Source organism: Podarcis liolepis, assembly GCF_965112155.1.
Source record: "Podarcis liolepis genome assembly, chromosome: 8".
NCBI lineage: Eukaryota > Metazoa > Chordata > Lepidosauria > Squamata > Lacertidae > Podarcis > Podarcis liolepis.
Window position 1 is genome coordinate 79,407,169 of NC_139560.1, and position 14,684 is coordinate 79,421,852.

General features: G+C 42.1%; 1 protein-coding gene and 1 long non-coding RNA gene across 14 annotated transcripts in view; one reads left to right on the forward strand and one right to left on the reverse strand.

The window, feature by feature from the left end:
- The window catches only part of LOC310714390, a 106,026-nt gene that overhangs the window by 74,069 nt on the left and 17,273 nt on the right, over window positions 1-14,684 (forward strand). For 4 of the 8 annotated variants that reach the window (XR_014529683.1, XR_014529684.1, XR_014529685.1 and 1 more), the window contains one exon: window positions 4,022-4,414. The exons of 1 other annotated variant lie outside the window; for it this stretch is intronic. This is a non-coding gene — a long non-coding RNA (uncharacterized lncRNA). Of the gene's footprint in view, window positions 1-4,021; window positions 4,415-14,684 lie in introns of those variants that run through there. 3 more of the 8 variants (XR_014529679.1, XR_014529680.1, XR_014529682.1) reach the window with 1 other exon arrangement.
- The window catches only part of CTNND2 (catenin delta 2), a 220,212-nt gene that overhangs the window by 52,728 nt on the left and 152,800 nt on the right, over window positions 1-14,684 (reverse strand). For all 6 annotated transcript variants that reach the window (XM_083519176.1, XM_083519175.1, XM_083519172.1 and 3 more), the window contains 2 exons: window positions 12,073-12,246; window positions 5,085-5,235 (listed from right to left, as the gene is read on the reverse strand). In XM_083519176.1, the coding sequence (XP_083375302.1) occupies window positions 5,085-5,235; window positions 12,073-12,246 (325 nt within the window). The remainder of the gene's footprint in view (window positions 1-5,084; window positions 5,236-12,072; window positions 12,247-14,684) is intronic.

Below are 14,684 nucleotides of genomic sequence, written 5' to 3' on the forward strand. Positions count from 1 at the left end.
TCCCTGACGGACCAGCCTCCACTGCCTAAGGATTTGTATTAGGACTGGTGCAATTTAACTTACTCATAAAAGAATCTGGTATCAGGGCTGAGCAGTGACATAGCTGTGTTTGTGGCTGGCACCTAATTTTCCAGGATGCTGAACACCCAAGCAGGCTGGGAAGGGCCCCCAAACCAACTCTTCAAAGTGGGGGGATGCAGCCAAGGCAGCAAAAATTGAGAAGCTCCATAACGGAGAAGCTCCATTTGGGGGCACTAAATTTTGGCCTTGCCCAGGGCTCCATATGACAAAAGATTACCAAAGTCCACTCTTGAGAAATGGCAATCAATCAAACAGCAATAAAGTAGCAACTGAGAATTAGTGTAAGCGCTAAGCTATGCATACATTTTGTGTTTGTGTGCTAACTTCCCATATGTAACTCTGAATGGATTGTGACTGCCCTGGAAAAATGTCTTTGTACTATGGTGCACAACTCCCTGAAAATGCCAACTTGTTATACATCGTGGGGAGGGGGGGGGGGAGCAAATCCAATGTTAGGAATTATTTGAAGGGAGATGGGGAGCGAAACAGCCTGTCTCCTAATGCCAAGTGATGATGAAGCAACATTTGTAATGCTGCATATAGGTCTGGAAAAGGTACAGGAAAGCACAACTAAAGTGATTCAATGGGTTGGAGTAACTTCCTTGCAAGGCAGGGATTTTAATTTTTCTTGAAGGGCTATGATAATAGGGTTATAAAATCATTTGAGAATGTCAGAGAGATCGCCTGTCTCCAATCAAGCTGATGAGAAGCAGCTTCAGAAAAAATAAAAGGAAGGCCTGCGTAAAAATTTAACTAAGGGCTTACCCAGACTTCCATAAAAACCCACTCTTTACAGCTGAATTGGAGAAAATAGCAATCTGCCACTTCAGGAAAACCTGAATTGCTGTTTGTTCCGATTCAGTTTTAAAGAGCGGGGTTTCCTGGGGAGAGCAGTGGGGAAAACAAAGAAAGCGCTCAGACACACAACTTTAAAGTGCAGAGCTGCTCCTAGAAAGCACAGGGCAAAAGTTAAGCATCGATAAGTCCTGATGTTATGGAATTGAGCATGGCCACTAGATTTAGATGTCCTTAAAAAACAAATCCTGCAGGGTTCCTAAGTGGGCACATCTAAAAATATATTTGGGAACCCCTTACTGATAGTATTTGGACAGTAATTACTTATGCCTTGGTATTGGAATAAATGTTATAATAATAAAATAAGGCATGGGGAACAAGAAATGCCTAATTGTAATGTGGAGCAGATCAAAAACTAAGCTAATCTCCCATTCTTAATCAATTTTCTCCCTCTCATTTGAAGTGTGAACTCAAGGTGCAGTTCTTTTTCTCTCTCTCTCCCTGTAATCATTTTTCCTTTGCCTTTGAAGTTTATGGAAGCTGAGGGCAGCTTATCAGAGAAGTCCTGGTGAATGTGAGATGCTTAGACTGGGGGGGGTGGGTGGATGCGGGGAGTGAATAAGAAGAATTTCAATATCCCTAGGAAGAGGCTGAGCTCTTTAGTAAAAAAAAAAAAAAAGCAAAGCAAATACCTTATTCAGTCCCACAGCAACAGAAAGCATTTCACTACAGTGGATAAAGTACTGAAATCCATCCTTAGAACCATCATCTCAAAAGGCTTTGCTTAAGATGTACTTTGTACTTCGGATTCTTAGTGACTCACAAGAGAGACTGAGATATCCCACCCACCCCTCCTGCCCCCCTTGGAACTCTGTATAACATACGATAATAGCTTTAACACCAGGAGACTTAATACCTATAGAGAGTTTATGCGGTGGCTCAACAACACATTTTATCTTATTGTACTCCTAAGATGGTGCGTTGAGAATCGCAGGTCACTTGAAGCAGCTGTTCTCGACTATTGGTGCTTATATTTCTGTTTACCATAAAGGGTTCGCTAGGCTTTAGATGCAGTTGGTGTAAGTTAAAGTGACATTATTTGCCCAAGGAATTTTGCTTGGCTATACAGCGAAGAAGGTATCTGAATGTGGAACTCCTGTGTCCCAACACACAGTAAGAGAACACTTTTGAGCTCGCTTTCTCACGTACATGTAGCAATAGCATACCAGTGAATTACATAGTCACTGGCTGGATGTTCTGCTGCTGTTATTGCGGCTCCCACCTCTTCCTCCTCCTCTTTGGGAATAAAGGGACTGAGACAAGGAGAAGCACTGGCTGCTTCCATCTCAGGAAGTTGCGTGTGAGGCGCTTTCTTTCCTAGAAGCAGTGGTGGGAGCAGAGGTGCAAAGTGATATTAGGAAAGGAAGAAGGGGGCAGTGGCAGTTCGCCCCGGTAAGGGTGGTGGGCCTGTTTGGATGGCCCACTCCCAGAAACCAATGGAAATGGATGTGTTCCTGAATGCTCTGGGGGATTTTCCAGTTGAGAAAGTTGGTGATCCAGCCAAAGCCCTGATCTTGCTATGGAATGACATGATCACTCCTGATCATCTTCTCTAGTGTTTTGGAACTGAATCAGCTCCTTTGTACTCTGAAGAGCTCTGGAGGAAATCATTCAGTGATGTGATTCCCCACCTTTTGTCACAAAATGAGTTGTTTGTGTATATATTAAGGCTAAATGTGTGAATTGCTTCTACTGAAAAGCACTGTGTTTCAAACAATGTGAGGCACTATGAAAGGTCTCTATATGGTGATTGATCTGTGATGTCTTTTCATGGATAGGTGGGTCTCCACTTGAGGCTGCAAGCCACTGAGTGATAAAGGGATGATTGACACATAAACGATCAGGTTTCACATCTTAAAAATGTGAGATGGGGAAAGCAGCATCTGAAGCAACTCTGAAAAGCCTTCTGTTAGCTCCTTTACTCTTTAATATTCTTCTCTTTCTAAACTGTAGCCAACATGACTGAAGATGATAGCCCAATGGCCCTCTGAATATGTATTTATCCACTGGAGAATTAAAACCAGTCAACTGGCAGTCAAGGCAGCCTTTCATGCCATAACTGTGAGGACAGAGAAACCACCTTTAAAGAATGAGTGGAGAATTTGCTCCCAGAAAACACTTTGCGTTTTGTTGTGGTGGCCAGCAAAGAATGCTTCAAAGCAGCCAACTGAAATGATAAAGTTTAGAAAATGGACATGGGCCCAAAGAAAAGTGACTAGAATAAGCATTTTGTATGGCGTGGTTAAAAAATAATAATCTCATGTTGAATCAGTTGACTACTGGCTAGGTGGTGAGAGACTTCACAGCCTAGGACCCTTGTACCTACAGGACCGCCTCTCCCAGTATGCCCCATGGAGAGCCTCAAAGTCCATACACAGCAACACCCTAGTGGTCCCGGGCCCTAAGGAAGTTAGATTAGCTTCAACCAGAGCCAGGGCCTTTTCAACACTGGCTCCGGCCTGGTGGAACACTTGTCTCATGAGACCAGGGCCCTGCAGGATCTGATTTCTTTCCGCAGGGCCTGTAAGACAGTGTTGTTCCGCCTGGCCTTTGGCTTGGAGCCAATTTGATTCCCTCCCCCTCTTTCTTTTTTCTTTTTCCTTTCTCCTCTTGTGATGAGGCTGCATTTTAATATTTCAAAATTTTAATGTTTTAATGTTTTAAGTTGTATTCATTCAACTTGTTTTTATTATTGCTTGTTAGCAGCCCTGAGCCCAGCCTTGGCTGGGGAGGGCCAGGTATAAATTATTATTATTATTATTATTATTATTATTATTATTATTATTATTATTATTGTTGTTGTTGTTGTTGAAGTAAAAATGGCTTTTGGACACGAATGTCATTTTGACTGCCCTGCTACACCTCAAGTCTACCAGTCTTTTCCCTGCAGAACATAGCTGGCAGACTCTGTGACATTCAGCACTGCCTGGTTTTCTTCCACATTACATACCATGGACAGTACCTAGGAGACGATTTGTACTCCACCTGCACAACCATTTTATCTTGAGTCACACAGCATGAATAAAACCCAAATTGCTGCATGTGATACCTCCTGACAGAGCTAGCATTTGTTTTTGTTTTTCAGACTGTATGTCTTGAATTCTTTGCAGTCCCTTCTCAACTATTGTGAACAGCAGGTGAGCATAACTCAATGGCTTGTGTAGCACACACTCACCAAACAAAGCAACAATATGAAAAATTTCAAAGTGAGGTGACCATAGTCAGAATAGGGACAACAGAAGGAATCATACACATGAAATAAATGGTAACCACAGCTGGGATAAAACATTCCAATTCAAGAGTAAAACTTGCACCGTTTCTATTACCAAAGAGTAGAATTAACAAAATTCAACAGGCAGCCAGTGAACTTGGCCATTTTATAAGCAACCAAATCACTGATGAGCTTTTCAGCGCCAATTATCATTCAATAAAAGCAAGAACAGATTTTCAGTATGCTTCCTATATAAAGAATACTCACTTTCTAAAAATAGCATGAGTGGTTTTCTCGTGACATGCTGGAGAGGCAACAGAAGCACGAGGGTTCTTTATTCCAAGTAGAAACTCCTCCTATTCAGTCTAAATATATTAAAACCGCATATGGTTCTTTCCAAGACAACTCAGTAGCTGTAACAATGCTTTAATTCCTAGTGGCTCAACCATCTTGGGATTTTGATTTAAAAATAAAAATAAAAATACAGAAATCCACCAAAGGGCCAGAGAATGTACTCTGGTTTTTTGAAAGAGGGGAGAAGAGGCATGCGCTTCTTTCACTTTCTCATACCTTCAAGGTTAACTTTGATAATTTAACCACACTGGATTAAGTCGGGGAGAAGGGGGAAAGTTTGGCTGAGCAAATGACTTCTGATTCTAGTCAGAAGAGACACAAGGCAACAATGATCCTGGGTCAGGGCATGCATTTAGAGCCTTAGGAGATCATGCTAATGTTTTCCGTATTTTTATTTTTAAAGCATAACTGAATATAGAAGAAAATAATTTAATATTTTGATGCTAAATAACATCCAGCAGCTATTTCTCAAAGAGTAGCATTTCAGGATCACACACACAAGCAAATTTGACAGCAGCATGCTGAGGTGAAAGGGATAAGAACGATGTTTTCCAACAAGACATAGCACAATATAAGCACTTACCTATTAACTCTTTATTTCGGACATCTAAGGCCATATTCCGTAAAGCTGTTGCAACCGCACATACTACCCGGTCATTATCTATTCGAAGCAATTCTACCAGTATAGGCAGGCCTTTCTCTTTCCGTACGGCAGCGCGGATATAGACTGACCACTGTAACAAAATATTGTATGAGGCAGAACGAAAAGAAAAGGGAGCTCTACAGATTGCAAGAGCAAGGCATTAATCACCATGACGTCTGCTATTTAGAAGAAGAAAATGAAGTTCATGAACTGCCAGATGTGATTTTAAACGACCCATTCCTGATCACTTTGATTTGAACAGGTAATCCAAAAGTCAAAGTTCCCAATTTAAAAATCATTCAGATAATTTATGCTTCATAAATGTGTTGATATTACTTTTTTTTGCCAATAACGTGAGCCCCAGATTTCATTATTTTGGACAGAAGCATATTGAGAAATATCTAACATACTTGAATCCTCTAGCAACGCCTCTCCATAACTTTGTTTATTAAACACAAAAAAATTGTTCTAAGTAACTCTGAAGGGATACTGACTTCAGCCAGGATCTCCATAGCTCAACAATGGAAACCACAACAAAATCTACAACACATGGACTTTGACTACTGCAGGGGAAATAACACAAGTAGCGTGTCTCCAAAGGTGTTTCGAACTTGAATGTGGAAAACGCTATTTTGGAAAATTTGGTTGCCATGTTGTATTCCTGTGTAGCAACTGTCTCTTGTTCAACAAACTTTGTTTTCTGCCCTGCTCCAGTGATTTTTCTGGCATGGTTTATATGTATTATTTTTTATATTTCAATAAACTCAGAAAGGGCACCCCCCAAAAAAACAACCCACTGTTGATGTGCCTCTGATCACTTATCCATGGCTAAAGCTTTGGACTGGGCAATGAGATTGTATGCTTCTCAATTGTCTCCCACATTAAGTATTATTTTGGCACTGATTAATGCTAACCAGAATTCTCATCCTAAACCAGGATTTAAGGATGATAATAATATTGGTCTATGTTTCAGGCTGGCTGTAAGAATGACTTATATAAGCAAAGTGTTTGAACCACTTAGGAAAAGTGCTACATAAATACTATTATTATATTATATAACCTAGTCCCCCCCCCGACCTATTGTCCCCACAACTCTCAATTGTTCCCTAGGAAGAGGGAATGTTTGTTAAATCACTCTGGAAATTGTAGCTCTGTAGGAAACCTGTGACACAAACCCCATGATCCAAAAGAACCACACAACTAATGGATGTTGTGTTTGTGTTTTCTCAGACAGCAGGCTCCATTCTGTATGACAAATGAGTTTTGAAAGTGACATGAGTTTAAAAAGCAGTATGTGACAAGGCATGGAGGTCTGCTGCCCAAAGCAGGTGAAGCCGAAAGACTGGCCAAAATGTGTAAAACAACAATTCTGTCCCAAGTTTCCCCCAGATTGAGCAACAGTTCTTTAGCCCCCTGGAGAGAAGCTACAGAGAGAATCTACAAGCTGTCATTGTGATTGAGGCTATAATCTTATTCATGCCTTCAAGACCTGAACCATACAGGCACCTTTATTAATCATGTGAGGTATCTCTGGGTACCTAACCTGTCAATTAGGATATATTTGCAAGCAATTATCTTGAGCAGTCCGCATTGCGGGGACACATTCAGGCTGAGATGCTGAAAGACAGCTTCTTCATCCTTCCCCAAGAATTGAGAAATAGATTCACTCTTGTGTGTCCTGATTATTTTTTCAGTTTGCCTAAAGCCATTGAGAAACATCCTTGCATTTCTAGATTGCAGGTCAATAAGCTTCCACAAATCTACTGAAGGATAATTTTTTTTTTAAAAAAAAAGACACCATAAAAATGGGAAAAGACAAAAGAGGGTCTTTTGCGCCTTTTAAAATTAGATGGCTTGCCAATATACTTAATCATCCAGTTACTCCATAAATCAGTCTGACATCAGCGTTCAAGTAATTGCTCAGCATGAAAAGGAAGGCAATTCCTATGGGAACAGCTTGCTCCAATTCATAGATAGGTAAGGCAGAAAGCAAAATCCATTTCTTTTGCTTCCAGTGGCTGCTAAATTGTCAAAGGCATGCATGGAAGTTGCATTAAATTCTATGAGACTATTTATAGATAATGGAATTTGTGGGGCATAACTAGCAGACACTGCTCTGTAGAATCGCAGCTCATCACGATATGCCCCCTCTTCATTGGAACTGTCCCTTCTTAGAAGAGTCAAGGTAATTAAAGAGGAAAAGACTGCAACATAACGATACCCCTTAGTTTTTAACTGATATCATAAAACCTCAGTTTCTAAGGCTTTATCCTTTGGAGGAATTAGCCTGAGAATCTAAGGTGGGCAACTGCAAACTACATCCACAGCATGGGAAACAGCAGCAACTTAAAGAGGGATCCGTTCTGAGAAGGGGAGGGAAGCGAGTTATAACCTCTACTCCATCAGCTATTTGCAACCACTAAATTGTCTTTGGGGGCTTCTCCTGCCCCCTTGCAACACTCCTCCCCATTCTCCGTAAACAGTACAAAATGAGAAATATATTATCATATGGATGCAAATAGCAGAAATATATTGCTGTCTTTTGTAAGAGCATAGGTACATCATTTTGGAGTTTCAAATTAAACTTTACTGTTACAAATTTTCTGCTGTGGAATTCTCTTTTTTTGGGTCACAGTAACAAGCTCATGAAACTCAGATTCTTTGCATAGCTTAGGAATGGCACTTGGGGAGGGTGGACATTTGTGTTATTAACAGCTGCAGCGGGCAGAAATTCAGCAGGTTAAGTATGATATAAAATGGAAATACCATGATAGGCAAAGTATCAGCTATAATAATAATAATATTTTTTTATTTATATCCTGCCCTCCCCAGCCGAAGCCGGGCTCAGGGTGGCTAACAACAATAAAATAATACAACATTCTAAAATCATTTAATTATAAAATTAATTCAAATCAAATTGATGGCAACCATTGGGCTAGAGTTCTGGGAAGATTGCCAAAGGAGGGAGTCAGGCTGTGCCCTGGCCAAAGGCTTGGTGGAACAGCTCTGTCTTGCAAGCCCTGCGGAAAGATGTCAAGTCCCGCAGGGCCCTAGTCTCTTGTGGCAGAGCGTTCCACCAGATCAGAGCCACAGCCAAAAAAGCCCTGGCTCTGGTGGAGGCCAGCCTAACCTCTCTGTCATTCTGTGGTCCCTGATATTATTATTATTATTATTAGTAGTAGTATTATTATTAAGTTCATTTCTATCTATATCGGGGACCCAGCCCTTCTGCAAAAGAGGACATGAATATGAATGCATCTGCATATAAAGCATGGAATATAAATTTTACACAAATTTGTGCTATCTTTTGTGGGTAGGGTAGAAGGCCCAATTCTGATAAAGCGTACAGAGCTCAGAAAATCTTGCTAGCACCCCTGATGAGATGACACAGGAAAGTTGCGAGGTTTTTTTGTTAGCTATCTGGTAATTCTAGAATCTTCTCCCTGAAAGAGACTCCCAACGTCTCATCTGTGATCTCTTCGGAAACACTGCAGGATTTGTTTTGGCCTTTGAGAGATTGCTTTAGCCTACAGTATTGTTGCACACCAAACTCCCAGCAGATGCAAAATTTCAGGGGTCCCAGGTGCTTACCTAGGGTTCATGTTTGCTTTGGGGAATGAAGCACAGTGGACATTGGTGTCTTTATGACATATGGCCTATTTACATACATACAGTGGTACCTTGGGTTACATACGCTTCAGGTTACAGACTCCGCTAACCCAGAAATAGTGCTTCAGGTTAAGAACTTTGCTTCAGGATGAGAACAGAAATTGTGCGGTGGCAGCGGGAGGCTCCATTAGCTAAAGTGGTGCTTCAGGTTAAGAACAGTTTCAGGTTAAGAATGGACCTCCGGAACGAATTAAGTACATAACCCGAGGTACCACTGTATATACAACCTGAGCCTATGAAGGAGGGGTTCACATCAAACTCAGCCTTTGTCCTTCTAACTATCTAAAACATGGGGGAGAGGCCCCACCCATTTGCCATCTGGCACAGAGCCCCCTTTCCTTTGTTCTCTTTATGACCCCCTCACCCAGGTGATTACCTCATCAAGAAGTTAGCTTGGCTTGAGTTGCTTTTAATACTTGTTAGGGTTATAGGTGTCTGGCACACACAATAACTCACAGCAGTACAGTGGTGCCTCGCAAGACGAAAAGAATTCGTTCCGCGAGTCTTTTCGTCTTGCGATGTTTTTCGTCTTGCGAAGCACGGTCCGCCGCAACTGCGCCTCTTCAAGCGGCTTTTTAAAAAAAGCGCAAGACGTTTTCGTCTTGCAGAGCAAGCCCATAGGGAAATTCATCTAGCGAAGCAACCCAAAAACGGAAAACCCTTTCGTCTAGCGAGTTTTTTGTCTTGCGAGGCATTCGTCTTGCGGGGCACCACTGTAATGTGTGTGTGTGTGTGTGTGTGTGTGTGTGTGCTTGGGTATTTTCACAAGCATACTATTTGCTGTATATCACCCAAAAAAGTGATGTTATTGAGAGGGCATTTGCTGATAAGTGTGAAGGAAGCTCTATTTGTAGTCAGGTTTTTGTGAATAAATATTTTCCACATTATAAAAAGGCACCACCAGTGGGCAAGCAGCAGACTAAATGACTTTGCTTAAGCAAAGGATATACAAGGTGGATTAGGCACTTTTCTTTTCTCTTGGAAACAGTCTCCCTCCAGGGTCAAACACATTTGAGGCAAATTGACAGGGTAGAATGAAGAAGCTTAGAGAGCCACTGTTTATTCTATACAAGTTTTCTAGGTAAGCAGATTATTTCATTCACTGCTCAGCTGTACCAATTTTGTTTGCTGACCTCCCATTTCAAAGAGTGATTGTTTGGTCAAACATGCTTACCTTGGACATGACAAACCATGCATCTTATTGATATATGGGTTATTTTTAGCTAGCTCTGGCAGGATAAATCATGTCCTCTACTACCTGGTCCATATAGATTACTACACTGAATTAACGGCTTCGTAGCATAAATAAAACATGTTGGCATAATATGGAAACAAACGTATTAAATCACGTCAGTGTTACAGTACCTAATTAAGTTCCAAGGAAGGATTTTCTGCAGAATCAATCCTTGTCTCACAGTACGTCAATGGAGCAGCTTCGTGTTGTTCTCTAACCTCAGATAAGGGGCCCCGTATCCTATGTATTCCCATTTATCCTTGGTCTTTTGCTAAAGTTGTCAGGAAGGATGTTAATGAGTGCCAAGTGGTACTGGATATCCCTGCAACCAGACTGCTTTGTTCAACTCAAACATGGGAGCAGAGCAAATTAAGGGGGGAAATCATTTTGACCAGCGCCTGTTTTCTAACCATTAATGTAGAGCAGGGGTAGGCAACCTAAGGCCTGGGGGCCGGATCCGGCCCAATTGCCTTCTAAGTCCGGCCCGCAGATGGTCTGGAAATCAGTGTGTTTTTACACAAGTAGAATGTGTGCTTTTATTTAAAATGCATGTCTGGGTTATTTGTGGGGCATGGGAATTTGTTCAATTTTTTTCTCCAAAATATAGTCCGGCCCACCACATGGTCTGAGGGACAGTGGACTGGCCCATGGCTGAGAAAGGTTGCTGACCCTTGATGTAGAGGCATAGAGTTCAGATAGTCAGATCTTGGAGCCAAACACATCACTTGTTTGCCTTTATGTCCTTCTGTTTGCCACCATGCTGACAGTCGTCTTGCTCGTTTCTTTGTGATGAAGATTTCTACTGTCTTTGAGATGCGGATTCAACTGAGGACTTTAGAACCATTCTAACCTGCCTTTGTTCTCATTTTGTAAGTACATTAGCTATCAATACTCATAGAATCATAGAATCATAGAGTTGGAAGAGACCACAAGGGCCATCGAGTCCAACCCCCTGCCAAGCAGGAAACACCATAAGAGCACATAATGTTCTTATTTTTTCTGTTTGAAACGTATAAGAGATGTGCCTACATTTAAGTATGTTTAATCTTGTTTTTTAAATAAATTTTAAAAAGAGAACTTTCTTGTTGTCCTGTGTGCCATTCTGGGGGAAAGCCTGAATCCAGAGCCTGACTACTTAGCCGCCTACTGAATCTGTTGAATTTCTGCCTGCATTTTGTGGAAGCAACTTGCAGGGTGGGGCAACCGGTAACTAGGAAGAATAACCTTCTGGTGCCCTGATACAAGGGAGTGGTGGCAGCAACTGCCTTTTTGATTTGTTTTGTCCTGCAAAAAAGTACAGTGGTGCCTCGCAAGACGAAAAGAATCCGTTCCGCGAGTCTCTTCGTCTTGTGGTTTTTTCGTCTTGTGAAGCAAGCCCATTAGCGGCTTAGCGGATTAGTGCTGTTAGCGGCTTAGCGGGTCAGCGGCTTAGCAGATCAGCTGATAAGCGGCTTAGCGGATCAGCTGTTAAGCGGCTTAGCGGATCAGCTGATAAGCGGCTTAGCAGATCAGCTGATAAGCGGCTTAGCGGATCAGCTGTTAAGCGGCTTAGCGGCTTGGGAAAAAGGGGGGGGGAGGGAAAAAACCCCGCAGGAACTCGCAAGACATTTTCGTCTTGCGAAGCAAGCCCATAGGAATTTTGTTTTGCGAAGCACCTCCAAAACGGAAAACCCTTTCGTCTAGCGGGTTTTCCGTCTTGCGAGGCATTCGTCTTGCGGGGCACCACTGTATATGTTGCCAGCCATCGTTCCTGCTCCCGCTGGATTGCAGGACAGGGAGGGAGCTGGTGAGTGGCTGGAGCATTACTACATGGTTGTTAGCCGCCCTGAGCCCGGCTTCGGCTGGGGAGGGCGGGATATAAATAAAAAATTATTATTCTTATTATTGACAGTGAGCGTTTCTTTTTTAAAAAAACCTTTTAACAACAAGGATTCCTGGTTTTGCACCCATCTTTCATATACTGACTCAATGTACCTGTGGTAGGTTTCTTAAGAATTTGACTAAGTAGAGACATAGGGTTCATACCTTCCAACTACCTGCGGCCAGATTTTGTAGTGCGCCAGCTGCCCCTTCCAACGTATCTGGATTTGAGCACTCAGAGAGAAGTGTGAGGTAGGGTTTGACTATGGATGGATACCACAGCATCTGAATTCCTTTTGGTGGTTCTGCACAGTCGGGGAGAGGACCTACGCCATCCCACTGGAAAGACGAGAGAGAAAAGGCGAAATATCACTAGTTATGGCAATTACAGAAGAGAAGAATACTGAACTGAATATAGAGTCATAGAATCAGAATCATAGAGTTGGAATAATAAGGGATGAGTCATCAAGTCCAACCCCTCTCAATGCAGGGATCTCAACTAAAGCATCCATGACAGATGGCCATCCAACCTCTGCTTAAAAACCTCCAAGGAAGGAGAGTCCCCAATCTCCGGAAGGAGACCATTCCACTATCAAACATCTCTTACTGTCAGAAAGTTCTTCCTGATGTTCCGTCGGAATCCCATTATATACCTTTTATCTTTAACATACACTCCACATTCGTCACTTTCCAACTAAAATTCATCTCAAAGCAGCACACAATCGTAAAAGCAACCCAACTACAACGCTGGTAAAATTAAAGCATTGAAAATTATTTTTTAAATTGTCACGAACAAAGGAAGTGTAAGCACTAATTGGTACATCAAAAGGAAATAAAATTCTGGAGAAATAAAAAGTTTTTAATCCAGCACTAGGATCTGTCTGCGGGAGAGTGTCCCAAAGTGGGGCACTATCACTGGGTCGGCCCTTTCTCCAATTGCCCCCTGCCTCACCTCTGAAGGCTGGGGGGGGGGGGCAGGTCAAATTGCAATATAATGTCAGTGCACTGCACTAGAGGTTTTTGGAGCATAAGCACCTGTACTACCGATTAGCAGAAGTCGACGAATACACCCTGAGACCCATCTGGTAAAAAGGTAGGGTATAAATAAATTAATAATAATAATAATAGTTATTGTTATGATTAGCCTAAGTTACATGGAAGAACTATGAATAGAAATTTTATTGGCAACAAGTAACTGGGTTAAACCACAGAGCCTAGGACTTGCTGATCAGAAGGTCGGCGGTTCGAATCCCTGTGACGGGGTGAGCTCCTGTTGCTCGGTCCCTGCTCCTGCCAACCTAGCAGTTCGAAAGCACGTCAAAGTGCAAGTAGAGAAATAGGTACCACTCCGGCGGGAAAGTAAACGGCGTTTCCGTGCGCTGCTCTGGTTCGCCAGAAGCGGCTTAGTCATGCTGGCCACATGACCCGGAAGCTATACGCCGGCTCCCTCGGCCAATAAAGCGAGATGAGCGCCGCAACCCCAGAGTCGGTCACAACTGGACCTAATGGTCAGGGGTCCCTTTACCTTTAATAATAATAGTTATTGTTATGATTAGCCTAAGTTACACGGAAGAACTATGAATAGAAATCTTATTGGCAACAAGTAACTGGAATTATTATCTGACAATCTTCTTCAGGTAAAGCAGACCTTGAGCTCTCCTTCATATGCAGTCAAAGAGTAAGGAAGTTGCTTCCCTGTGGTATGGACTCAAATGGCCACACGGGCACTTTCTCATCTTTGCCAAATTGCTGTTGGCCCAGAAGGATGCTCACCACAATGACATGAGGCTGCATCACAGAGATGATGGGGTATATTCTGCTCTTTGGGGTATATTCTAAGTGATGCAGCTAGGACAGGTGCATCCCTGTCCAGCAGAAAACCATTAAAATGTCCTAAAGGAATGGTATCGCTAAAGGGTGTAAAGTGAAACATTATCAGGCATGGAAGCTATTAAAAATAAGGACTGCAGTGAAAGGATGTCTAATGCAGCAGAGTGGCCAGGAGACTTGAGTCCCAGGTTAAGAACTGGGCACTCAATAGATGGCGTCAGGAAAACCACCACCCTTTAGTTTCAGCTGCCATCTAGAATGCTGGGTAGATTTACCTGCCTCCTGTATGCACTAAGAATTACTGAGATAATAATATATGTGAAGCACTTTTTACCCTCTAAAACTGTATATAATTGTTAATTATGATGATCGTTCCTTCAATAAAATTCAATGCTTAGACTAAACAGTGGAGATACCAATGTGGTAAATAATGAATGGATGCCTGCTTTATACACACTTTTTAACATCCGTAGGAAACTACTGGGGAAAGCAAAGGTGACAGAAGCAACAAAGTTTGCTCAACCTCTTATTTTCTCTTAATTTAACTAGGTCGTGGTTCCCATTTCTCCAGCCCAGCACGGAAAATAAGAGGAGGAGTAGATCACAACGGGGAGGAAATATATTGGGAGATGTAAATACCTTTATGCATAATGGGCTCGTTGAGAATCAATTTGCATTTCTCAAAGATGATTCATACACATGCGGTGCATCACAGTAATTTAACATTTGATGACTCATCAGAATGTGTGAACCAAATCCTCTGGAAACATGGAAGCTCAATCGACGGTGTTCCACCCAGAAAATTATTTGATTTAATTTATTGATTTATGGGATTATATTTGGCCCTTCACCATGTGGTTTTGGGATGCTTTTCAAGACATAAAACAAACAGTTGTACCTTGGAAGTCGAACGGAATCCGTTCTGGAAGTCCGTTCGACTTCCAAAA